This window comes from Globicephala melas, chromosome 14 (assembly GCF_963455315.2).
Source record: "Globicephala melas chromosome 14, mGloMel1.2, whole genome shotgun sequence".
Classification (NCBI taxonomy): domain Eukaryota; kingdom Metazoa; phylum Chordata; class Mammalia; order Artiodactyla; family Delphinidae; genus Globicephala; species Globicephala melas.
This window is the reverse complement of record NC_083327.1, coordinates 60,852,617-60,879,890: the sequence shown is the minus strand read 5'-3', so window position 1 is coordinate 60,879,890 and position 27,274 is coordinate 60,852,617. Positions and strand designations below refer to the sequence as shown.

General features: G+C 38.1%; 2 protein-coding genes across 12 annotated transcripts in view; one reads left to right on the top strand and one right to left on the bottom strand.

The window, feature by feature from the left end:
• Positions 1-27,274, top strand: part of AHI1 (Abelson helper integration site 1) — a 287,061-nt gene that overhangs the window by 257,345 nt on the left and 2,442 nt on the right. For all 11 annotated transcript variants that reach the window (XR_009558661.2, XR_009558660.2, XR_009558648.2 and 8 more), the window contains one exon: positions 26,419-26,646. The gene's annotated coding sequence lies outside the window, so the exon portion shown is untranslated. The remainder of the gene's footprint in view (positions 1-26,418; positions 26,647-27,274) is intronic.
• Positions 9,839-27,274, bottom strand: part of MYB (MYB proto-oncogene, transcription factor) — a 34,451-nt gene continuing 17,015 nt past the window's right edge. The window contains 6 exon segments of the mRNA XM_030853400.3: positions 9,839-10,619; positions 21,584-21,691; positions 24,073-24,183; positions 25,304-25,429; positions 25,522-25,636; positions 26,861-27,003. Coding sequence (XP_030709260.2) covers positions 10,503-10,619; positions 21,584-21,691; positions 24,073-24,183; positions 25,304-25,429; positions 25,522-25,636; positions 26,861-27,003 — 720 coding nt within the window. The 3' untranslated portion in view covers positions 9,839-10,502.

The following is a 27,274-nucleotide window of genomic DNA, read 5'->3' as shown; positions in this document are numbered from 1 at the left end:
ATCTCAGTAGATGCAGAAAAAGCTTCTGACAAAATTCAACACCCGTTTATGATAAAAACTCCCCAGAAAGTGGGCATAGAGGGAACCTATCTCAACATAATAAAGGCCATATACAACAAACCCACAGCAAACATCATTTTCAGTGGTGAAAAATTGAAAGCATTTCCTCTAAGATCAGGAACAAGAAAAGGATGTCCACTCTCTCCACTACTTTTCAACATAGTTTTGGAAGTCCTAGCCATGGTAATCAGAGAAGAAAAAGAAATGAAAGGAATACAAAATGGAAAAGAAGAAGTAAAACTGTCATTGTTTGCAGGTGACATGATACTATACATAGAGAATCCTAAAGATGCCACCAGAAAACTACTAGAGCTAATCAATGAATTTGGTAAAGTTGCAGGATACAAAATTAATGCACAGAAATCTCTTGCATTCCTATACATTAATGATGAAAAATCTGGAAGAGAAATTAAGGAAACACTCCCATTTACCATTGCAACAAAAAGAATAAAACCTAGGAATAAACCTACCTAGGGAGACAAAAGACCTGTATGCAAAAAACTATAAGACACTGTTGAAAGAAATTAAAGACAATACCAAGAGATGGAGAGATATTCCATGTTCTTGGACTGGAAGAATCGATATTGTGAAAATGACTATACTACCCAAAGCAATCTACAGATTCAGTGCAATCCCTATCAAATTACCAATGGCATTTTTTACAGAACTAGAACAAAAAATCTTAAAATCTGTATGGAGACACAAAAGACCCCGAATAGCCAAAGCATCTTGAGGGAAAAAAAACAGAGCTGGAGGAATCAGACTTCCTGAATTCATACTATACTACAAAGCTACAATAATCAAGACAATATGGTACTGGCACAAAAAGAGAAATATAGATCCATGGAACAAGGTAGAAAGCCCAGAGATAAACCCACGCACCTATGGTCAACTAATCTATGACAAAGGAGGCAAAGATATACAATGGAGAAAAGACGGCCTCTTCAGTAAGTGGTGCTGGGAAGACTGGACAGCTACATGTAAAAGAATGAAATTAGAACACTCCCTAACACCATACACAAAAATAAACCCAAAATGGATTAAAGACCTAAATGTAAGACCAGACACTACAAAACTTTTAGAGGAAAATACAGGAATAACACTCTTTGACATAAGTCACAGCAAGATCTTTTTTGACCCACCTCCTAGAGTAATGGAAATAAAACCAAAAGGAAACATATGGGGCCTAATGAAACTTAAAAGCTTTTACACAGCAAGGGAAAGTATAAACAAGAACATGATGGAGTACAGGCGATGAAAGTTCATGTGGCATGGGCTGCGGGAGGACACAACAAGAGGAAGTGGTGACCAAACCCCCAGAATGGGAGAAAATATTTCCAAACGAATCAACAAAGGATTTATCTCCAAAATATATGAACAGCTCATGCAGCTCAATATTAAAAAAACAAACAACTCAATCAAAAAACGGAGAGAAGACCTAAATTGACATTTCTCCAAAGAAGATATACAGATGGCCAAGAGGCACATAAAAAGCTGCTGAACATCACTAATTATTAGAGAAATGCAAATCAAAACTACAGTGACGTATCACCTCACACCAGTTAGAATGGGCATCATCAGAAAATCTACACACAGCAAATGCTGGAGAGGGTGTGGAGAAAAGGGAACCCTCTTGCACTGTTGGTGGGAATGTAAATTGATACAGCCACTATGGAGAACAGTATAGAGGTTCCTTAAAAAACTAAAAATAGAATTACCGTATGACCCAGCAATCCCACTACTGGGCATATACCCAGAGAAAACCATAATTCAAAAAGACACACGCACCCCAATGTTCATTGCAGCACTATTTACAATAGCCAGATCATGGAAGCAACCTAAATGCCCATCGACAGACGAATGGATAAAGAAGATGTGGTACATATATGCAATGGAATATTACTCAGCCATAAAAAGGAATGAAATTGGCTTTTTTGTAGAGACGTGGATTAATCTAGAGACTGTCATACAGAGTGAAGTAAGTCAGAAAGAGGAAAACAAATATCGTATATTAATGCATATATGTGGAACCTAGGAAAATCGTACAGATGAACCGGTTTGCAGGACAGAAATAGAGACACAGATGTAGAGAACAAATGTATGGACACCAAGGGGGGAAAGCAGCGGGGTGGTGGTGGTGGTGGTGTGATAAATTGGGAGATTGGGATTCACATGTATACACTGATGTGTATAAAATGGATGACTAATAAGAACCTGCTGTATAAAAAAAAGTAAAATTAAATTTTTTTAAAAAAAGAAAAAAGCTGAGGAGTTCTTTCTGAAATTCCTGCTTTCCAAGAATCCTATGCTCTTCCTTTATTTTATGGTATCATCAATTTTATGGCTGTACAGATTTAATAGCAATTTTCAAAGAAAGAAAAAAATCAGACCATGTTAAAGACATATCCTGATGTAAAATGTTAAAACATGAAAAAGGACATTTTAGGTTTAGAGAAATATGGTTATGGTTATGAAGATTTAGAGAAAAATGTGAAATAGACCATTTTCTTAGTACTTTGGGGGTATCCAAGACCATATTGTTCTGCCAGTTATTTGAAATTTATGTATATCAAATTATGTATAGTTTTGAACTCTGCCTTGCATGAGAAGTGCTCAATAAATATTCAACAAATATTACATTTGTTGGATAAGTGACTTAGATTCTTGGCAAATATCTCTTACCTGTTGTTTTCTGTTCTCTGACTTGTATATTTATGCCCCTTATTTGTCTCCTCATTGTCATTTGGTGGAGTTTCCTGATGGAGTGTCATTAATTCATGTCTTCAATACACTATGTTCAACCAGAATGCATGTTTCTAATGTCTTTTCATTATGGAAGATTTGAAATAGGGGAGAGAAATGGATTTGGGATGATCTGAGTAAAGCCAAGTGGCTCTGACCTTATGCAATAACCATCTTTCCAGTGTGCTTCAGGCTGGTCATTGTTCACTGCTTGCACTGACTCAGAAATTGACCAAGGAAGGGAAGGTGAAAGAGTCTTCCCATCATTAGGTAATTGGGACCAATAAAAAATAGGTGGATGAATTTACATTCTTTAGGTGAATAAAAGAAAATCGTAGCTCCGTCCTTAACATCTGCTCCCAAACACAGGCTAAGGGTGATTTATTAATTTTCAAATTCAGTTCAGAGGATGTTTTCCTTCAGGAGAACCTAACAATCTTAAGTACTCCAGTGTCTTTGGGTTACTAAAGCTTTCTTTGAATTTCATTTGTCTTTGATCTGAGGACCTCTGTGTGCTTTGTAACTATATACAGGATTAAATACTTCCTCATTTAAATAGAAATCCCAAAGCACAGAGGTGTAAAGTGACTTGAACAAGGATTTTCAGTAAGTTGATTAGAGACTGGTTTAGAACCAGGGGCTTCTGGATTAAAATAGTGTTGTTGTTTTGTTGTGTTAATATGCTAAACTTCTTGAGCTTAAAATCCATTTTGATAGATCATGTGCAATAGAATCATACTATTAAAGAGATTCAGATACACGGTGTATAAAATTATGCTTCCCCACATCTTGTAAAAATCAAACAAAAGGTGGATCTGAAGGCCAAGGTTAGCGTTAATTAACAATATCTGTCACATAGTAATTCTCTGGATTTAAGAAACTCTTGTTATAGTTATGGGCTTAATATTTTTCAAATATTCTATAGACGCGTGGGCATTTTAATGAAGAATTATGGGCTCCACTGGAATTGAACACTATGGGGAGGGTTAGAATGAAAGCACAGGGTTGGGGGACTAGAAGGCTTTTCCTAAGGCCTTAGTGTGATCCCCTAAGACCACCTGCCTTGGAATCACCTGGAAGCTTGTTGAAATATTTCTAGGTCTACACCTGACTCATGAATCAGATCCCTGTGGGCGAGGTCAAGAATCTTCATTTTAAGTAAGTTCTCAGTGTGTTTCTGATGCCCCCAAAGTCTGAAAACCACTGGAATATAAGAATATGTTCTAGATTAAGGAGTATAATAAAAGAAATGTTAAAGTAAGCTGAAGATACCCTCGAGAGCAATACTGGCAGGATTCCTTAACAGGCAAAACACCAGGCAAATCAAGGACTATGCCATATTTTAAAAAGTCAGTTGAAGATCTGGTGTTTGAAAACAACAAGGAGGATTTTAGATAAATTATTGGTTGAAAATATTCTGCTCTTAAAGGGGAAAAGTGTTTTATGCAAACGATTCTTCCAAACAATTCTTCCTTAACTAATTACTTTATATAAGATAAACTATGAAAACAGCCTTGATATACTTCAGATCAAAGGATATTTTTCAATAAGATTTTCTGGGATTAAAGCATATTCTTTTGAAATTAAGAAGCAGTAGGAAATATACTGTGTAGAATCCAATTAACTGGGTATAAAATTCAGACTGCAATCATTTGGTCCTGCTAACATGAGGTTTAAGTTTATATTATGTATAAAAAAGGGATTTGAACAGAATTATTTCTATAAATCAGGGGTAAATTAATCATTTTATTTCCCTGAACTAAAATCATTCAATGACCCCCCATATCTCTAAGGACTAAGTCCAAACGCTTGCAGAATATTTATATGACTTCCTTCTCCAGCCTCATGTCTTTCCCCCAGGTTTCCCATTCGGTTTCTCCTCATTCTGACCTCTCAGATCTCACCAGTCTTCTTCTCTCTGCTGGGAACCTTCCCTCTTTCTCCTTTCTTCTCCAGCATGTAGTCAGCACTTAACACATATTGTATTATTGCTAATAATTTCATTACTGACAATGGAGAAAAGTGGACACATTAAGATATATTTTCAAGGTAATAGTAGTCAGGTCTTTCTGAGCCCTTGGGTGTAAGAGGGGTGAGACATCAAGGATGATACTTAAATTTTTGGCTTGAGAAATGAAGAAATTAATTTAAAGATTAGGCCTAATTACTGCAAATGAGAAAAAAAGAAGCATTGAGTGATTGCAAGTTTTGTTTTGTTCATACTAAGTTTAAGATACCTATGGGTGAGGGAGAGATGTTAACATGGAATAGGATACAGGAGTCTGGACTTTCAGAACAGGGTTAGAGCTGAAGATAGAGATGGTACTTAAAGCAACAGCAGTCTTGAAATCTCTTGGAAAGAATGATGTAGAGAGAAGGTGGAAAGGACCACTTCAAGGCCAAAGGGAGAAGGAGTAGCAAGCAGAGGAAACCAGTGAGGAAGGGAAAAAAGCCAGAAGAGGGTACCCTGGAGCCAAGAGAGAAAAGTGATTCAAGAAAGTGGGAGTGGGACTTCCCTGGTGGTCCAGTGTTTAAGACTCCGTGCTTCCAATGCAGGGGGCGCAGGAACTAAGATCCCACATGCTGTGGCGCTCGGCCAAAAAAAACCGAAAACAAAAACAAAAAAAAGTGGGAGTGTCGATTCTGTTGAAGGCTGCCAATGAGTGAAGTAAAATGAGGCTTAAGAAGTAACCACCGGATTGGGCAACATGGAGGCCATTGGTGACAATGACGAGGGTGAACATGATGGAGTAGGGGCGATGAAAGTTCATGTGGCATGGGCTGCGGGAGGACGGCAACAAGAGGAAGTGGTGACCAAAACCATAGAAGATCCCTTAAGCAGTTTTGCTGAAAAGAGGAGCAGATAAATGGGGCTTTATGATGGTGATATGGGATAAAGAGAGTGTTACTTTTTACTGCTGGGAGATGTAGACCATGTTAATGTGATAAGAATGATTTGGGAGAGAGGAAGACACTAGCATATAGGAGAAAGATAATATCTGCAGGATGAGGCCTGGAGGATATAAAGGTTGCAGAGGCCAAATGGAAGGGCCAGCCCTTGTTTGCAGCCAGGAGTGTTTGTCCATGCTAACAAGAGGGAAGGCAAGGATGTCAGTACATGTGCTGGTCTGTGGGTGGCTTTGGTGTGGGATGGTGAATACTTATATTTTGTCATGGATGTGTATGAGTCAAGGTTATCAGTTGGGAATTGGATGGAGATGGGATGGAGAGGGCTGAGAGAAAGTGGTGTGAAATGGTTGCCCAGAGGGAGGGAAGAAAAATACACTAGAGAATATCTCCAGGCAGTACCATTGCCTAAGTGTCCCTTTGCAATTTGTCATCATGAATTTAAAGTAAGGCAAGTCATTATATTTGGGTGTTTTTCTCCAGTAAACTTCAGATGCTACCCTCACCCTGCTGCCCCCCTCTTTAGATTGGCTTTGTCTGTCAGTCCTGCTAGATTCTTCCATGGAAACTTGTGTGGCTCCCCCAAGTCTAGATCTGGTCCTCTCCAGTGGTTTCTGTTACCCCTATACGAACATACCATAATTGTCCACTTATGCATCTGTCTCTCCCATCAGAACATAAGCTCACAGAAGGCAGGGAAATTTTTTTTTTAGATTTATTTATTATTTATTTTTATTTTTAAATTTATTTTTGGCTGGGTCGTGTTTTAGTTGCAGCTCGCAGGATCTTCATTGAGGTGCACGGTCTTCTCTCTAGTTGTGGTGCACGGGTTCCAGAGCTTAGTTGCCCTGGGCATGTGGGATCTTAGTTCCCTGACCAGGGATCGAACCTACGTCCCCTGCATTGTAAGGCAGATTCTTTACCATTGGACCACCAGGAAAGTCCTGGGATTTTTTAATCTATGTTGTTCTGAGTTCTAACCCCAACTTCAAACACAGCACTTAGCATACAGTAGGTGCTGAACATATACTAGCTGAATAAGAGAAACATGGTCCATAAGGCAGATATCAGTCTCTCCAGTTTCCACATTAGCATCAAGAACATTTGTGTCAAATGCTAGTTAAAAAGAATTCTAACCTATTTGTTGCCCAAACGCTAATTTCCCTAAGATTTATAGTTCAGCTTCCTCTTACTGTAATTCCCAAAGTTACTACGTATAATTGCATACAATTTCACTTCATTTCTTAAAAGAGGTTTTGCCTTTTGACTGATTTCTTTCCTTTACCCTCTAAAAATGATGAATAAGGAAGACCTTATTTTATAATAGCAAGATTAAAGGAGAAAAATAAGCACCAAACTTGTAAGTATTTTGAGTGCAGTGTAACAGATCCGCCCGTCACATTTTATCTACTAGATAGTTTTCTTTTTCGAATTAGAAACCCATGCGTTTAAGGAAAATATACCCCATATTTCCCACATACAGTTGTACAAGAAGGAGAAACATATATTTAAATATGTTTAGGAATATTTTGAATGATTAGGAGTATTTTGAAGAGATATAATTTAGATTTAAAGTTAATTTTAATACAAAGAGTAGATTTAACACACAATCAAGGATGTGGGCCTCAGTGGTACTTACTTCTCCATTGCTAGGTTACAGACCTGTTTTTTCTTTGACGATAGTCATCATAGTGACTTACGTCATCAATAAGCATGACAACATTTTACAAAGACGCAAGAATGCATTTACTATTTCATATAATCTTCACAATACCCCACAACCTTGAGATGTATTTTTAATCTCCAATATAAGTAAAGTAAAGTTTAGGGAGATTAAGTAAAACTCTTACCAAGTCACAGAGCTGATAAAGGGCAGAGTCTGAACTTAAAACAAGACTGTTTGGGCTCCAAAACTGATTTTCTTTCAATGAAGCAGTGTGGAGAACCTCTTATTGGAAGCCCCTCATGTTGTTAAAGGTCCCTTGCAGTTCTAATGTTGTATACTTTCTAAAGAGAATAAGTTCTTCCTTGTACATTTTATTCACCTTGGATTATCAGCCCTATTAATGGCTGAGAGACAGTTTAGGATATTCTCTGTGTCTCTCCTATTCTCCGGATGTGCACATGTGGACTCAAACTTTACACATAGTGACTCAAAAGGACAACCATTGTTTGGGTAGTAAGTAATGCTGTTTCCATTTATTTTAGTACTGGAATCTCTGCGGTAGACAGCAGGAGGATTAAAAAAATGTCCAGGACAGATAAAGGTTTTAGAGTTGCTTGTGAAAGGGGTGCTACATTAATGTATTTATACATAAAACCTAAATTTACACTTCTTTTCATTAGTTTAGGTGCTTAGTCTCTAGTTATTACGTTATGTGCTTATTTCAAAAGTAAATATTTTGGTTCTATATAATGCTGAATTCACTCTTGCCATTAATTTATTTTAATAGATATTCAATGACCCCTAAGTTGAACTCTGCAATTGGCAATGCACATTATCGATGAGATGAACATTTGACACACCACACAGCTTGCATCACTTAATTATGGAAAGCTTATGTAATAACGAACATTCGTATAGTGCATTATTTAACAAAAGTGCATTGTAGGAATGAACTCATTTTACAGATGGAGAAAAAAGGCTCAGAGAGGTTAATGACTTGTTCAAGTTCAAGCTCCTAGTAAGTGGCAGAATTAGCACCTCGAAAAGACTCTGCGGGTGTGTGAATGTAATAAGCTTCCTAACACTGAGATGTGTTATTATCTATTAGAAAGACAATCAAAGAATACTAAGCGATCTTAAAGACTAATAATTAGGGGCAACAAATCCTTGGCTCTAGGAACACCAAGTGCATCATGCATATGAGAATTCAAAATCTGAGTTGGAAAGGAGTGACTAAAGGAAATTGTAAGGAAACTATGTGAAAGGGATATTGTAGCACAGTGAGAACACTGAGCTGAGAGATGGAAGCCAGTGGAAGTTGGACAGATGGATGCCTCGGCTGGGTCGCCCTGTCCTTACCCCAGTGGAAAAATGTCCTCTGGCTCTGCCCCAGGAGGCTGATCAGCTGCCTTGCATCCAGGTACTCCTGTACCTTCTAGCTTCCGGTTGGTTCTGCCAATGAGGACCCTTGGCAGATATGGGAGGGACAGGGAATATAAAGTTAGGGGTTACCCTTGGCTCTCTTTCTGTGAGAATTCCAAAGGTCGCCGCTCCTCTCAAGAGCTCCTGCTTTCCATGACTCTCCCCTTCCACATGACAGTGTCCTTCAGGCCTGCATCCATGAGCACGCACTACCCTTTGTGGTCCTGCTACCCCCTGCCCACATCCGTGGTATCAGTACCCTTGTAAACGACCTCTCCTTGCATTATTCTAATTCAAACACTGCTGGGACCCTGAATGACAGATTCTGGATGATTCTTCCCAGCTGTCATTCTGCACGTGATTATTTTGGGAACTACTGAACTTGGTTTGCTTGTCCTTCTTTCTCCAAAGTTATAATTCTTGGCTTCTTCAAGTGAAGTTCAGATGGTGTGCAAATTATTAACAGAGGAAAGTGCTCTGCTTTCACTCCATTTTCTTAAAATTGTAACTATTGTCCACAGTCGAAAGTAAGACAGAAGTCAAAAGTAAGTAAAATAAGGGCACAGCTTTATTTCACTACAAGGCAGTAAGTACACTGTCATATCAAAAGTTCAGTGCCAGCCATCTTGCACCGAATGTTCTTAAGGCAGCAACTGGCTATCGACCCCAGCTGCAAACACAGGTTCTGTGTGGCAGTTCTGAGACTATACACTTAGAGACCACGGGGAATGCTGATTAAACACATAACCCCTGAATTAAAGAACAGTCAGGCTGAACTCAAAACAAAACATAGGACTTCAACAACACAGATCTCCCAAGAAAGAAGTGCAGTGCATGCTCTTATAAACCAACAATAATAAAAGACAAAAAACAACCACAAATGCAAAATCTCCCAAACAAGTTTTCCAATGTATTACAAAAGGAAAAAAAGAATATATATATAAAAAATAAAAAAGTTTGAAATACTAGTGCATAGTCAATTACCTAACACCAAGTTTCTTTTCTCTCCGTCCCAAGCTCTACTGCCCCTCTGATACTAGCAGCATGTCTACAGGCTAAGACCATAGCAGCAAAACACATTTTTTTTCATTTGGCATGTACAAAATTAAATTACTGAATAAAAATATAATTTTTTATAAAACTATTTCATACAGTAATAATTTTTAAAGCAAGCTAACAAAAAAACCCTCATAAAATGGTTTAGTACAGTAAATGTACCTCCAATGTTATTAACCATAAATGAGCATTTACAATATTGATTACTTATTCCATGGTGTTAAGCCAACATTTATAGTAATGCATTGTGTTTAGTGATTGAGAAAAGTGAAATATTGGAGTACCTTTTTGTGTAAAATTTCAAAAACCCTATCACAGAAAAAATACTGGTCCTCTTAAAATACAGATAAATCACTTTATGTTTTTTTTTTATTTTAAAAATCTGCAGTAAGATACTAACTGACTACAATTCATGACCTAATAATTTAGGTAAGACTGTTATTTATTAATTTTTTAAAAAAAATTCGTTTAGTTGGGTGAAATCTGATACGATTTCATCCACCTAAATGCACTTGGTGCTGTTCTCAACTGTTGTACCACAACAAAAATAGGCTCTTCTCCCATTCATGAAAAGTTTCATGTAGAGGAATGCTATATCCCAAATCAACTTGAAGTGTTCTGAAAACCATAATGCTTGTCTGCAAACGTCTCACATGACCAGAGTCCGGGTTGAGAAGGCGTTCACGTATTTACGAGCCTGACCGGAAGCCGTCATCTGATCGTCTGTCTTCCCACAGGATGCAGTTTCCCAGGCACCGCTACAAGGCTAATGGGGAGAGAGAAGGCAATGGCAAGGTCAGACCGGGAAGCACACACTTTAGCCCACAAATGGATTCCCAGTCCCAGCAGGGCCAGCAGAAAAAAAAGGGTGACCTCCAGACAGCAAGTAGTAGACACCAGGGAGCCTTTGTCAGATAAAATCTTCCCCCTGACAACCAGGAATCCAGCATTCTTAAGTGATATTAATTATCAGAAATTGTTTATCGCGAAGAGAGAAAACCCACTCCAAGCAGTATGATAAGATACAGCTGTATCTTCACACTTGAGTGCCTTTTGTCTGTTAGGAGATTTTACAGAGTTGGAGACAGGAATGAGTGTAATCCCCCAGATACCTCAGGTGAGCTGTGGGCATTTACTTATTAAGCAAACTGGTGAGTACTTGAGCCACCCAGCAAGGAAGCTCCTGTAGGTGCTGGAATTGATCAACACCTACTAAACATAGTGTATCTTTTTAAACAATGAAATTGATTAAGTTGAGTTATGAAAATTTAAATTTATCATTAAAATGGATATTTATCAATTAAATACCAACTAATTAAGAAATATCGGTTTACTTGGATAGCTTACTTTTTAAAGATACATTGGAAGTTACAGGATGGAACTAATATCTCATGGGCAGCATCTGGATCCTTCACACACATGATCTCATTTACACAGCACAACTACCCTGGGTGGGAGGTTCATTCTCTCTTAAACTGGGCAGGAAATGGAGACTCAGAAAGTAAGGATAACTTGCCCAAGGCCACTCTATGGGTAACTAGAGTAATGGTTTTGAACGTGTGTCTGTCTCCTGCGAGCCCTGGCTCCTGCCTTCCCTCCATGTTGCTTCAAACCAAAATATGTACTATTTGTGCCCTACTTAGTTCCCAAAAGGATTTAAGATGCTTACAAAGTAAATATAAGCAAAGAGAGTTTAAAAAGTGGACAAGGCAGGGTCACAGAGAAATGTGGAAAAAATAAATAATACGAAGAAGAGGTGAGATTTGTATTTAAAACACTTGCCATGAACTATAATGCACCGGCAAGATGTAAACTCCAAACATGGCTCTGAGCTCTCTAGCAGTCAATGCAAAGAAGGAAACAGAAACACAAGCAGATATAAGATTTGCTGTCTGTAAGCTCAAAAAGAAATCAGTGGTTTTAAAAAGCACAACTATTCCTAGTGTTGATATCTAAGAGGGATGCTTTTCATGGACAAAAGAAGAATAAGAAAAGAAAGGCCTCTGCTGTCCTTTAAGAGAAAAAATGAACACATGTGAAACCGGTGGAGTGACGACAGGCAGATGAAAGGTTTGTGGTCCCACGGCCAGAGGAGGAGGAGAGGGGACACCAACGAGCAGCCAGGGCCATGCTCTAGGCAAAGGGCATGAATAGGCAGGGTTTAGATAGACAAGTGGTAAAGAGGGTAACCCAGGTGGGAAAATAACATGAAAGAGTCAGGAAGCTGCAGTTTGTACACTGCTTGTGGGAGGGACTGGGAGACAGAGAGGAAGGGACACAGTGGATTTAATGACAACATTTAACAAGTGCTTACTACGCACCACTCACGCTTCTAAGCATTTTACATGTATCATCTCATTTAATTCTCATACAAAACACCAGTGGCATAAATATGGCTCATTACACATGTTTTACAGAGCAGGCAATTTTAAAGGAAGAGAGAGCTGAGGCAACACCCTTAAAGTCACCCAGCTAAGAAGTGATGAAGTAGAAATGTGAATCCGGGCTCTAACTCGCTGCTTCCATTAGAGTTCTTATCAGTGGGAAATTGTAGGGTCCGGTCAGCAGGGCCTTGGAATGCAGGAAGAAGTGCTTAGATGAGGTGTCAAAGTCATCAGACTTTTAGCAAATAGGTGAGACAATTCCAAATGAACGTGGTATTTGTATGTGAAGGGGCTTCCTTGCCTAGGGTCTGGAATAAATTTTCAGTGACATAAGGTTTACAGTGCCATGTTTCTAACTTGTAAACTTTCACAGGACACAAAGTAGATTACCCAGTTTCTGCCCAGTCTGTCGTGCCATCTCACTGCCAATGTAAAGGCACCATCCAAGTTTACACATATTTACTCTCAAGGCTCAGAGGCTCAATACATAACTTGAAATACTACATAGGCAAGATTGATTATCATAATATTTTCCCGGAACTGTGAATCACAAAAATGACAGGACAAAGATGACAAGGCGTTCTGGGCTGACTTCTGCCATTGAGTCACATTTAATGTTTTACTAAGTAAAATCACCAGAGTAGGTTAAGCATTCTTTGATACAGTTCTGAATAAATGATGTTTGTCTAGTTTGAAGGAAGTGGGTTACATATACATATTTCTTTGGTGTGTTATCTGCCCATCCAAGTCTCATATTTTAGTTTAGTTGACTGCTTACATGTTGTTGCTAACATTTTTCAGTGCAGCACTGAAACACCTAATTGACACAAGGAATCCAATTAACAAAATAAAATTTAATGTTATCATTGTAATTTTGAGCTTGTATTTGTAGTGACACACATAGAACATATATGACAATGTGACATATAATAACAATGTGACATCCTAACATATGACAATGTGACATACAATAACAATATGACATATACTAACTACCATTTGAGAGTCAATAGTTAAAGATGATGGCTGTCCATGATGAGTACTATGCAGGGCTTAGAATCAGTGATGTACACAGAACAAAGTACATGGATCTTAAAAGCAAGTGACTAAAGAAGATGCAGAGGGCTTCCCTGGTGGCGCAGTGGTTGAGGGTCCGCCTGCCGATGCAGGGGACATGGGTGTGTGCCCCGGTCCAGGGAGATCCCACATGCCGCGGAGCGGCTGGGCCCGTGAGCCATGGCCGCTGAGCCTGCATGTCCAGAGCCTGTGCTCCGCAACGGGAGAGGCCACAACAGTGAGAGGCACGTATACCGCAAAAACAAACAAACAAACAAAAAGATGCAGAATAAAATATCTTAATATGCTAATATCTTATATGTAAGCAAAACATAACAAAGATACACACAAAACCCAAAAATACATATTTCAAAAGAATACATACAAACAAATGAAGGGGAAGGGAGGATGTAGGTGAAAACGGAGATAAAAGTGAGGAGCAAGGAAGAAAGGATTGTTTCTGTTTTTCTCTGGTTAAGAATTTTTCTACTTAGCTGTGCTTCAATTAACATAGGATTAATTTTCTATATTAAAGTAAATTAAGTATCCTAAAATCCTATATTAATAGAATCTCATGCTTGCTTTTACAATGCCTCTTGGTAAAAGTCAAGTTCTGATCCTTGACAACATAGTACTTAATTCGGGATTCCCAATGTCTGTTCAAGAGAATCTAACACAGTTATCGGCTTAGTATATTTTCAACTTGGACTTTAACTGTGTTCTTGTTGGATCTCCCAGATGGCTCATCACTTATTCATGTTTGGCTCTTCCTCCAGGACCAGATATTTAAAACAAGATCAATATAAAGAAGGTACCATATATTTTTAGTTAGTACTTTGAAAACACTTTTCAAACAGTCAGCTTCCCCCAAGTCAAAATGAAATTTATGAAGAAATAAATCAAATTGACTGACCTATCCGAACTTCAGAAAGCAGAGCATTTGAGGGGCACCTAAGCCCTGAAGCTCAGAGTTGAGGGAGGGCAAGACGACTTGGAACACCTGAACCTCCCAGTGTAGACAGACACCAAGACACAGTAGCCACTGTGTGCAAGAACCACTGAGCGCAGAACAAAAAGGCGAACGTGAGTGGGCAGCTCCTTTTCCGCACCGTGAGAGTACAAAGCAAGCACTTCTTACAACCATGAATGGAAATACTGGTCAGAGCAGACACATACCTACTTTGTGAAGGTAAAGGAAGAGCAGAAGTTCGAATACTCGGGTGAGAAGCGAAATGCTGAGGTCCACCAGCCAAAAGGGCAGCTGCCTCCTCCTGCTATTTCTTTCTCCCTCCTTACCTTGAAGCCCTGGGGCCCTGGGCCAACTTTTCAAGCTGATGGAATAGTTCTGACAAAGGAGGATTAAATGTCTTCGTGCTAGAGGATGTTTTTTAATACTGTCATATAGATCCTTGGGCACCCTCTTCATTCCCTCTCCTTAAATGTTAGTTTCATTTACACTAAAGAATTAGTAAGAATTACAGATTTTGGGCTTCCCTGGTGGCGCAGTGGTTGAGAGTCCGCCTGCCGATGCAGGGGACACGGGTTCGTGCCCCGGTCCAGGAAGATCCCACATGCCGCGGAGCGGCTGGGTCCGTGAGCCATGGCCGCTGAGCCTGGGCGTCCGGAGCCTGTGCTCCGCAACGGGAGAGGCCACAACAGTGAGAGGCCCGCGTACCGCAAAAAAAGGAAAAAAAAAAAAAAAGAATTACAGATTTCGGCACATGAATTCTTGTTAAATGACTAACCCATGGTGCTGTTGCAGACATGTCACTCTACCCTAATTCATTACAACATTAATAATCCTACTGCACATCTTCCTCCTCTTGCCCGCGAGTTATCTTACTTATCCCATAATTTACCTTTAATTGCCCCTGGGCAGAAGTGAACTGAAAAAGGACTGTCAGAGGTCTAACTGGGATATCCTGCTGAAGCACTTTAAATAAATACGCAGATCCTTTATATAAAACAGAAGACAAAACATGAGACAAGACCATGTCCACAGGTGGTTTTCTGTCAGAATTAAATTATCTCCACATTTTCACTTAGAATATGAATGGTTTTTTCATCATGCTGAACAAGAACTGCCATTGTCGTTCTATTCATAGAGCAGCTTCACACAGTAGCTGCTGCCGTCAATAGCCTTGGCAGGGTATGTGCTTTACAGTTCACAGACCTCATAAGAAACTTGCGTTAAGTCATGAAAAAATGATTTTGCAAAACCAAAACAACTTATAAGATGGTGTTATGTTTTTCTGTTTCATTTTTTAAAATAATAGGCAGATATAAATGGTGTCCAAAAGACTAAGAATTATTTGATAATTCCATTTAACCTATCTGAAGAAAAGAATTACTCTGGACTAAAATTCTAAAAGTCAGAATTCCTTCCCAGTGGGGCATCTTTTAAAATGTATTAGTTATCTAAGAGATAATGTTGAAATCTTTAGCTGTATCTTGAGAGTCAAGAATAAACCTGAGATGAAGTGTGGCTAAGGTAAGGTTAATGGTTATCAAACTTTTCCCACGCATAAATGCTTCCCTATGTCTGCACAAAACAATTAAATGCTCCCAACTTCAGAGTTGCTAACTTTTCATAGAAAAGAGACCTAAAAGTTAGCGTGGGTCAAAGGTCCAGATGGTGATGGAGGGTGTTCCATCCACCAGCGCCTTCACATCCCACCCACGTCTAAGTTAACAATCGCTAATAGGGATGGACTTTTACCAAATTTGGAGTTTGTCGCCAATGTCTCTAGGGTTCTTTTCATCTTACATGTTGATAGACTTCCCAACAGTTGTAGTCACATAGCCTCAGATGTCACAATTTTTTGAAAGAATAGCTCTTTCCTTAGTCACATATTGGTTTTCAACTATTGAGATTAAGATAAGTGCCAAATTGCTCTAAAGCAATTCTATCTTTGTTGGCCCAAGGAAGATTCAATATCACAGTGTTTACCAAACCCAACCAAACAAAAAAAAAAATCCAGGTCGTGTACTCTCTGGGGTAGAGCACTCTGAATTTGAGCTCAACTTGCCTTCCCCACTCATTTAGCCTTTCTCAGTTCACCCCAAAAACTGTACACGGTAAACTTGCTTATTATATAAGATATATTGAAAGCAGGTCACTGAAATATTATTGACAGCTATGTGAAATCTTGCCAGGGCAAGTGGAAAAAAGTGACCCAAGGGAGAACCAAATGGATACAGAGGTATCCAGGGGAGTAGGTCAACAACAGCACACTAACACTAAGAAATGCCTGGAAAGATCTATGTCACATGGAGACGGACTGTTTCTGTGTCAGTTGACATGCCAACACAAGCAGCAGAAAAATAGAGAAGACCAGTAAATCAGTTGTCTCATCTCCATAACACCAAAGAGATCTGACTACCTTTATTTCAGGAATCAGTTGAATCAGCAATCGCTTTTGGTGACCCACTGACACAGTTCTGCCAGAGTGGAGCAAGGAATGAGAAAGAACATGTGAGAGGAAATAATACACCAGAGTGCAAAGTGAGGCCTCCTTGCCTATGTTTCTAAGGACAGGGACAGTGCATACCCTTTGTCTGAAAATAGGTACCACCAATGTACATTGGCCAGTGTGCCGCCATTTTTTTTTTTTTTTTTTGCGGTACGCGGGCCTCTCCCGTTGTGGAGCACAGGCTCCGGACACACAGGCTCAGCGGCCATGGCTCACGGGCCCAGCCGCTCCGCGGCATGGGGGATCTTCCCAGACCGGGGCACGAACCTGTGTCCCCTGCATCGGCAGGCGGACTCTCCACCACTGCACCACCAGGGAAGCCCTGTGCCGCCATTTTGAAAGTAATATTATATCCATTTGATCTTCATAGAAACCTTGTATGATAAGTGGAGGAAATAACTATAGTCCCCAATTTAAAATGAGAGCATTTTCATCTGAAGAAGTTAATGAATTAAAAACATGTAGTTAGAAACTGCTGATGTCTAGACTAGAACCCAGGTGCCTGTTGCCTGCATGCTAGCTTATTACACTCCTTAGCAATGCCAATCATGCAAAAAGCAATCCAAAGCACGTGGAACTGAAGCAGTGAGCTTCAACTGCTTGCAATAATATCGTAAGATTCTTTGATGCTGTGCAAATGTGTTTAAGTGTTAATGGCTTGAGAAATTTACTTAAATTAAACTCACTGTTTTTAAAAAGTAAGGCTAGGACAAGGCAAGTCAGGAAATTAAAATTTAAGGCTGTCATTCTGTGGTTACAAAAAAGAGGAAAGTGAGTGAGTAAAAAGCATATGAACACATCTTTTACATTTGGGTTTTAAACAGGAATAAAAGGAAATTATAATTTAAGAGAAAAATACAGAAGTTCAGAGGCTTATAACTTAAGTACAGTTTCAGATCTACCAATGAAAATGTCTACCTTAGGAAATGTTTATTGGCATAATGTATTTATTTCAAAATGTAAAGCAAATTGAAAGCACATTGAGAAAAACAGGCAGTTCTTTTCTCCTTGCTGAGGGAGCTGTGTGTGTGTGTATGTGTGTGTGTCTGCCTTGGGCTCTTTCAGGGTAACTTTCGAACAGCAGAATCCAGTAGTGTTCCACAGTGAATCTGCCTTTCCTGCTCCAAACTGCAAGCTTTCTAGGCTGAATGTCTATTTCCTCATTTGTGTATAAGCTTCTAGACTCCATTCTCTACTACCATACAGCATGAGGAAAACAGCACAATGGTCCGAAAATCTCACATATTCTGAGCTACATGAAAGACACAAATATCAAAAATGTCTCAGGACATTTTTATTATAAGAGTCCCTGTTTGTTTTTACAATTAAAGTTTAGGCAACTAAAAAAAAGAAGAAATCCAACTATTATACTATTATGCAGCTGCTGCAAATTCCTTTTAAAAAAAGATCAAGCATAAATAATTTCAAAACCAAATATAACATTGTGCATAATGGTTTATAATAGCCTCTAAACATTATAGCTTATGGACTAGGGGTATTGGAAAGCTCTGAGTTATTAAAATTCTTTGCTTCTCAATGACAACCCGCATAAAAAATGGGCATACTTAGCACCCTGAGTTTGGTCTCTACATACCATTTCCCACTAAAAGGATCACAGCACCTTAGGGAAATGGCTGGTTCCAAGAAGAGAGGAAGGACATGTAACTATTACACGTATTCATGTATAAGCACATGCATTTATATGTGTATTAGAAGCTGAACTATAAAGCCCCAATATTTGGGGCCTCAAAACAATAACTACTGTGTCTAAAGTGTTACAGCTATAATTAATTAAGCCAAGGATCATTACCACTGAAATGACAGAACACAGAATTGCACAATTAGTGTAGTCTTCAATAAACTTTTCTTGTACCTAAGTAAATTTATTTAGTCAACTAGATGGATAGATGATCAACTGTACTATACAAATGACATTTTAGAAGTATTGGAAATTTAAAATATTTTAGGAGTCATATTTAGTTGTTTTAATTAAATGCACTCTAACAAAAATGTCTAGATTGTTTGCTTAAAATCCCATTTAACATTTGATTTATTATAAGTACAAATGACAAAATTTCTAGGTTATATAAAGTACTCAAGTTGAATAGCCAGATCATTTAACAAATGCACAACATGTTCAACAATACTGTTCATGAGAAATCTGCCTAATTAGGTCAAATTGAATTATCAATGGAAATATATGATAAAGCATAATGGTTTTAATAAAAAATTACCAAATTGCTTAAAATTACCTACATAAATATTGTTGAGTCAGGGTTATATGAAATATAGGCAATATATGCTTAAATATTTAGAATCACCTGACGCATTTTCTGATATTTATCACAAAAGTTTGAAACTTTTTAGAAATCATATATTTCTATGGTACGAGAAGCTATGTTTCCATGACACAAAATGAAGGAGATACATGGTGCGTGCCATTCACTCATTCATTCTTAAAATGAATTAGTTATCTATTATAGCAGGTTATTAAAATATATTTGAGTGGTGTAAATCACTAAAACCATATAATGTAGATAGAAGCATTGACTCCAAAATCAACTTATAGCTCTCAATTATTTAGTTTAGTGGAGCCGACAAATGTTACCTTCATCATGTGATGTACGTAGGTGGCTTAATCTCAATATACAATATCAGAATCTGTAGAGTGCCACATATGGCTCACCGATATACTAGAAAATACTGACTAATAAAAACAGAGCTACTAGACTTCCCTGGTGGTGCAGTAGTTAAGAATCTGCCTGCCAATGCAGGGGACACGGGTTCAAGCCCTGGTCTGGGAAGATCCCACATGCTGCGGAGCAACTAGGTCCTTGCGCCACAACTACTGAGCCTGTGCTCTAGAGCCCACGAGCCACAACAATTGAGCCCGCGTGCCACAACTACTGAAGCCCGCGGGCCTAGAGCCCATGCTCCACAACAAGAGAAGCCACCACAATGAGAAGCCCACACACCGCAACGAAGAGTAGCCCCCGCTCGCTGCAGCTAGAGAAAGCCCGCGCGCAGCAACGAAGACCCAGTGCAGCCAAAAATAAATAAATTAAATAAATTAAAAAAAAAAATAGAGCTACTACTTAATACTGAGTTTCAAAGATAAGTAATATTTCCATCAAATAAAATATAAATATGCTGATGATAAAGTTCCATACTGATTATTTTTTTAATTAGTATCATTAAAATCTTCAAGGTAAAAATTAGACAACCTATTTTTTAGAAATCTGACACTCTTGCCAAATTTTATGTAATATATATATTTTATATCTGTACCATGTTTGGCTGGATATATTTTATTTATATCTGCATAAACGTTTAGATTTAGGTTTTGCTAAACACTATTTGGTTAGGCCAAAAGCTTTAGGATTTAGTTTTAGGGAAAGAACCAGGGGTTTTCAACCTACATAATGATAACTGTCCCTAAATACATATATATGTTGCACTTTGCCACTTAGAATGCACTTTTTTTATACTATTATAAATATCGGTCAGATCCTAGCCTATGTTACAAAATATACATAAAACTCAACCTAGTTTAATTAATGCACTAATAGCACTAGTCAAATTCTATGCTCTGGTTATAATCCTTCTAATCCCCTTTCTTTGTCCCCCATATGTCCCCCTTCTGTTCTTTTCCTCATTTTCCAGTTCTTTGCCATATTCTGAGTCTTCTTCACATGGCTACCCAAGCCTGATTGACTCAGGAAGGACTCCAGATTCCCCACAAGGACAGACTTTCCCTAGTCCACACTCCAGTCAACAGTCACCTTTCATCAAAGCAGTTGGATCAGATAGAAGCCACAAGGAGAGCAATCTGATGGAATTAAGACACAAAGTGTGCCTACAGCCCTTCCAGCTGTATTTGTATTTCTTAAAAATAATGCTAAATATCAGAAATGCTTTAAAGGAGGTAGTCTTAAGAGTCTCACAATTTGGAGAGAGAAGGCCTACTGCAGTGATGGGAAAGCCCTTCCAGGAACAGGACACTCTTTCAAATCACACTGCCTAAAACAGTGCCTTTCCCTCACAGGACAACTGTGACTTTCCACTTCCTAATCCAGGTTCTCTGCATGCTGCAGGGGCTATGGCTTTTCCCTCAGTGTAGCACAGGAGGATGGAGGGGAGGAGGGCTCAGCAGGTGGCTGGGTATTGGGCTATTGAATGTTGGGAAATGCTTTAAATAATTTAAGGGAACAAACTTGCATTCTTATTTACATTTGGCTGGGGATTAATTTGGAATTTGTTGTATTTCATCAACATACACCTCCTTCAAAAAAGGGAAATCTCTTTTGATATTAAAACCCGTGAGCAGATGTTCAACTACAGATTAGCCACATAACACTGACAGTTGAGTTTGTCATTCTGATAGTCAAATATGTTGTAATTCTTTTCTAGCTATCTAATTTCAAACTTCATTGAAAATCTAAACAGGGTCTGAGCTTTGATGGCTTAGTGAGGGAGCAGAAAACATAAAAAATTTTGAAACTAAAATTAAACTATACCAATTTTTTATAAAACCTTTAAAAGTAGAAGAAGGAGGTATTGACACATGTGTAATTAACAATCTTAGTCTCAGTCACAGTAAGAAATGTTTCACTTCATCAGGCTTTGGGAGCCTGCTCTAATAAGAAATTTCCAGTGAGTCTCATATGAGTGGCAACAAGGAATTTTAGGAGTTTTTTAGACATTGGGAGTTGTTTAAAAGCATCACTCCTCTATGTCTAAAATGTTTTTCTTTTTTTTAAAAAAAAATTTTTTTTAGTGAATGACTTTTAAGATACCAATGTTGGAATAATAATTACCTGCAAGGGACTCGCCAGGGACCTGTTTTTAGGTACTGTAAATGCTTTGAGAACATTGTCTTCATCTTCTGATACTGGTGTCATTAAAACGGAACTTGTAAGAATATTCTAAAGGGAAAGAGAATAATTTGAAATTTAAATGAGGTTGGATAATAGGAGAGCCGACACAATTCTAACACTTTAGAGAGTAGATTACTATGAGTTGACACACATTGGCAGGAAAAAAATGCAGGTATTTGCCAGAAATTCTCTTCCCAATGAGCTAAACTGAGAACTCAACTATGTACTAACACTAATCCCACTGTGGCAAACATCACTAAAGCAAAAAGCTTCAGGGTCCCACACAGTTCTAGGCATGAGGCAGGCACTCAAAATACATCTGCTAAATGGATTAATAAATTTGTGCTTTTAAAAATTTATTAAACTCTGGTGAGAGAACTGTTTATTTCATATATTGGTAAAGAAATATTTTTGACTTACAGATTAATGGCAGTATAATATAATGGTGAAAAGTATGGAATTTAGAACTAGGCTAAAGTTCTAACCCAGAACCGCCACTTATAAGCTATACAATCTTGAGTAAGTGACTAAGCCTCCCTGTGCCTCAGTTTCCCCCCTGGTGTAATGGAAATGATAATGTTACCAACCTTGTGAGGATTAGATGAGTTAACGTATCTAAAGCTCTTAGACTATTCCTCACCACTTAGAACACACTGAATAAATATTAGCAATTGCTATTAGCTTTGATTCTTCATAAGAGGAAAGGGCAATCATTCACAAGTTACAAACTTTAAAATCGAATGGTTAACCAAGGGCAACACAAAAGAAAACAAAACTACCAAGCCACAAAAAGACACAGAAGAAATTTAAGAGCATGTTACTAAGTGAAAGAAGCTAGCTGGAAAAAGCTACACACTGTATGATTCCAACTATATAATATTCCAGAAGAGGCAAAACTAGAGACAGTAAAAAGATCAGTGGTTGCCAGAAGTTGGAGGGATGAATAGTAGCAGAGGACTTTTAGGGCACTGAAACTACTCTGCACGATACTATAATGGTGGATAAATGTCAGTACAAATTTGTCCAAATCCATGGAACGAATAACACCAAGAGTGAACCCTAACATAAACTCTGGGCTTAGGGTGATGATGTATCAATGTAGGCTCACTAGTTGTAACAAATATACCCCTCTGGTGGGGTGTGTTGATGATCGGTAGGCTGTGCATATGTGAGGCCAGGGGATATATGGGAAATCTCTGTACCTTTTGCTCAACTCTGCTGTTAACCTAAGACTGCTCTGAAAAATAGTCTATTAAAAAAATGGTGGTAAGCAAAGCAATGCAATATCGGGTACAATAAAGGGAATTTACTATAGACACTGTGATTAGCACTATGCTAGATACTACATAAAACCAAACAGGAGACAACTTAGCAAGGAGGAAATACAGGCATCCCCTGCTATTCAAAAGTTCGCTTCACACCACTTTGCTTTTATGAAAGTCCTACATTAGCACCTAATATTTTCGCTAACTGCTAACCAAAAGAAGCCTGAAGAGAATTTTTGCTTTTCTTTTGCAGCCACAACTGTTACAGAGGCAGCACACACCCTGGGTAGTTAGACTGGCACCGCCAAGCTCCTTCCCCAGGCACTACACTCAGCATCTCAGCATCAACCCCATAGTTTTGAATTGTGTGAGCACCTGTGCTTTATCTCAATTTCCTTATTTTTATTCACTTTTTATTGACGTATAGTTGATTTAAAATATTATATTAGTTTCAGGTGTACACCATGGTGAGTTGATATTTTTATAGATCACACATCATACACAGTTATTAAAAAATACTATCTTATCTGTGCTATATATTACATCCCTGTGACATCTACTTTATAACTGGGAGTCCGTACCTCTTAATCCGGTTCACCTATTTCGTCCCTCTCCCCACCCCTCTCCCCTCTGGCAGCCACTAGTTTGTTCTCTGTATCTGTGAGTCTGCTTCTATTTGTTACATTTGTTTCTTTTTTTTTTTAATTTTATTTAATTTTTGCACCTGTTCGCAAGATATGTCCGAAGGTAAACTGCTTCTTTGCTTTACGTCATTTTGGCCTACTAAAGGTATCATAGGAATGCTCTACTTTCAGATAGCAGGGGAAACCCTATACTACATTTAGAAGACAAATAAGTAAATTAAAAGAAAATGTAAAACTTAATATTCTGTTTTCATGGAAATGTGTATATACATGCAGCAGATTTTTTAAGTGGCAAGGACTCAGATCATAAGAAAATAAACAAGTCTGCAATTGAACACAGTCTATTTCCAACACATGTAGAAAATCTCACTTTATATTCAACATTAATAATCATAAGAAAATAAGCATGTGAGAGAATATTTAGAAGTATGATGCACTAAATGCCGAAACCACAGTGGTCCCACACGCCACACACAGAATTCTGTGAGCTGCCCACATCTCATAACATGTCATAACTTACGGGCACATCTGCCACAGGCGATGCCTGTGTGAACAGCTGAGTGTTCAGACTCTCCCCTTCCCAGTGGTCTGAGCAGAAGAAGTTTCCTGTTTTATCAGTTGGAGATTCCACCTAAAAGCAAACAGGAAGTGCTTTGTTGTTTCTGGAGCTAGAACTTCCCATGAAACTGTTCAACTCAAGAGTAAACTTCTGTAAGATGAATAAGGTCTGGGGATCTAATGTATAATACGGTGACTATAGTTGCTAACACTGTATTGTATAACTGAAATTTGCTAAAAGAGTAGAACTTAAACGTTCTCACTGGAAAAAAAGGTAAACATGTGAGGAGATGGATGTGTTAATTAACTCAATGGGGGAGAATCCTTTCATAAGGTACACGTGTATCAAAACATCACATTGTACACTTTAAATACTTTATAATTTTATTTGTCAATTATGTCTCAGTAAGGCTGAAGAAAAAGTAAATCTATGGCCAATCTCTCAACCACTTATCCTTATATGAAAATAAATTCAAGTGGCACTGTATCGAACCTGTTGGAAATGCTTCTTGACACCAATGTAAAACATTTAGCTAGTGGGAAGCAACAGCATAGCACAGAGAGATCAGCTCGGTGCTTTGCGATGACCTAGAGGGGTGGGATAGGGAGTGTGGAAGGGAGGCTCAAGAGGGAGGGGATGTGGGGACATACGTATGCATATGGCGGATTCACTTTTGCGTACAACAGAAGCTAATGCAGTATTGTGAAGCAATATTATTGTGAAGCAATTATACTCCAATAAAGAGCTATTAAAAAAAACTACAATGAGGTACAATGCCACACTCATTAGAATGAATAAAATCAAAAAGACTTACCAAAAAAATAGATACTATTAATTTGTTTCAATTTTCCATGATGTCCAAAAATTAAATATCTATGTATCAACCAGTCATCCATCCACCTATATATCAGTGATTTTAAAAAGTACAATACAAAACTGCTTCCTTCTCTTTCCTTTATACTCTCTCACATGTTTTCTGTTCAAACAGGAAGGAAATAGAAGTGGCTCGGCTTCCCAAATGCAAGATTGCATGCCTACAGCTTGGCAGTACCTCGTAACTGCATCTTACATGAAAATCTTTTATGAAAAGTGGTGTTGTTACACAGTGCCTCCCCCCTCCCCCAGACACATCAAGCTGCCCACAAGGGACAAAAACAGCAGGGTTGTTCCTTCCAAAGAATCTTGTGTTTACCTCTTGTTTGATCTTCTTCAGTAAAGGTGGTCCATTTTCTTGAAACTCAGCAACAATTCCAGATTCATCAGATTCCTGTTTAATCACATCTTGTAGGTCTTCTACTAGATGAGATGGTGTCTGAGGCTGAAGGGATGATTGGGTACATTTGTATCAGAGGAAAATTTCTGTCTGTGCTAATAAACCAACTAAACCCCAAGAACTTTGTGAGAACTTACTAGCATCTTCAGGGGACCATATTTAATTTCTTGAGCTGCGAGTGCATGTTTGAATGGTGTAGGAGTTCTCGGAGAGCTTTCTAGGATTGACCTTTTGATAGCTGGAGTTCTGAAACTTTAAGAGGAAAACAAGTTTTGGTTAAATATAAAAGAACATATGTCCCTTACATTTCTCTACCTATTAAATTTAATATTTTTCTACTGAATACAATAAACTCATTGATATGGAATAGGGTATGCTGATGAATCATATATGTATTGCTAGGGAAAAGATAATATGTACATCACATATTTCAAAATATCATACCACAAAACTAAGAGCATTAAATTATTTCTCATCTTTCTTTAATCATTCTGAAAACACATGTAGTACCCCTAAGCCTTTATAATGACCATAAGTATTGTGAAGATCTGATGTCATTTAAAAATCAATTTTATCTATTCATTATCTCTTATCTACCCACAACAGAAAACATATGTTAACCTTTTAAAGTGTATTTTATATTGGAAACAATAAAATTGCTTTTTTAAAAGGTTTCTTATAATTCTTATTGATGTTCTCTCCCATTTCTTTGAATTGGTTAAGGCTTTATTGACTATAAATGACTACTTAATCACTCCTTGGCTTCTAATCATATAATTTTCCTGGGGATGGCAAAAGAGGTCCTATCTATAGATAAATTTCAAAAAGAAAAAATAAGATTAAAAAAATATGAACTAAGTAAAGAACCATACTCATTCTTAAGTTTATAATCAAAGAGGAAAGAAGGCTGAAAAAGCTTGTTTTTGGTGAAGAAGAAAAGGACTTATTGAACAAACAGAAAAACTGAATGGAAAAGTTATTTTAAAATTACCTTTGCATATATAGGAAATTTTTTTTTTTTTTTTTTTTTGCAGTACGCGGGCCTCTCACTGTTGTGGCCTCTGGCCTCTCCCGTTGCGGAGCACAGACTCCGGACACGTAGGCTCAGCGGCCATGGCTCACGGGCCCAGCCTCTCCGCGGCATATGGGATCTTCCCGGACCGGAGCACGAACCCGTGTCCCCTGCATCGGCAGGCAGACTCCCAACCACTGCGCCACCAGGGAAGCCCATATATAGGAAATTTTGAAATGAACTACAAAAGGTAATTTAGTTTATTCTCCTACCTTCTACCTCTAGGTAGTTCTAACATGCCCAGGACAGGCATATTCAATGTGGAGATACACATGACTATGTATATAAAAGTGGATCAGTAAAATTACATACCTATAAATAGATCAGACATTTGGGGACTATATTCTATTAATTAAATATAAGTAAATAAAATAAATAATTTTTTTCTTGAAACAAGGACTTACATAGTATTTTCCTTTTGAGTTTTCACAGTCTGGTCTCTATGAAATGGTGTTGTAACAGTCAATTTGTGACCATTGAGAGGGGTGGAAGTTAAAGAAGGCATTTCCAAGTCTAAGTTTTCATGGTTATTGGAAGTGTTTAAGAACTAAATATGGGAAGAAAGAAAATATACTTAAATTAAACAGTGATTCTTTACTCAGCCCAATTTAAAAATGACATGTTGTTAACAAGTAGGTGTGTTTTACTGGACCATTATCTGAGATAACAATGATGTTAACAAGCACATAGTGTTTTATTTCAATTCAGCACCCGGGATTTGGAGTATGATTTCCAAGAAATAAAATCTAGAGTCAATGCTGAAAAACTTGCAAAATCCTAAGAAAACATTCTCAATAAGGACACTTGTCATTAAAGAG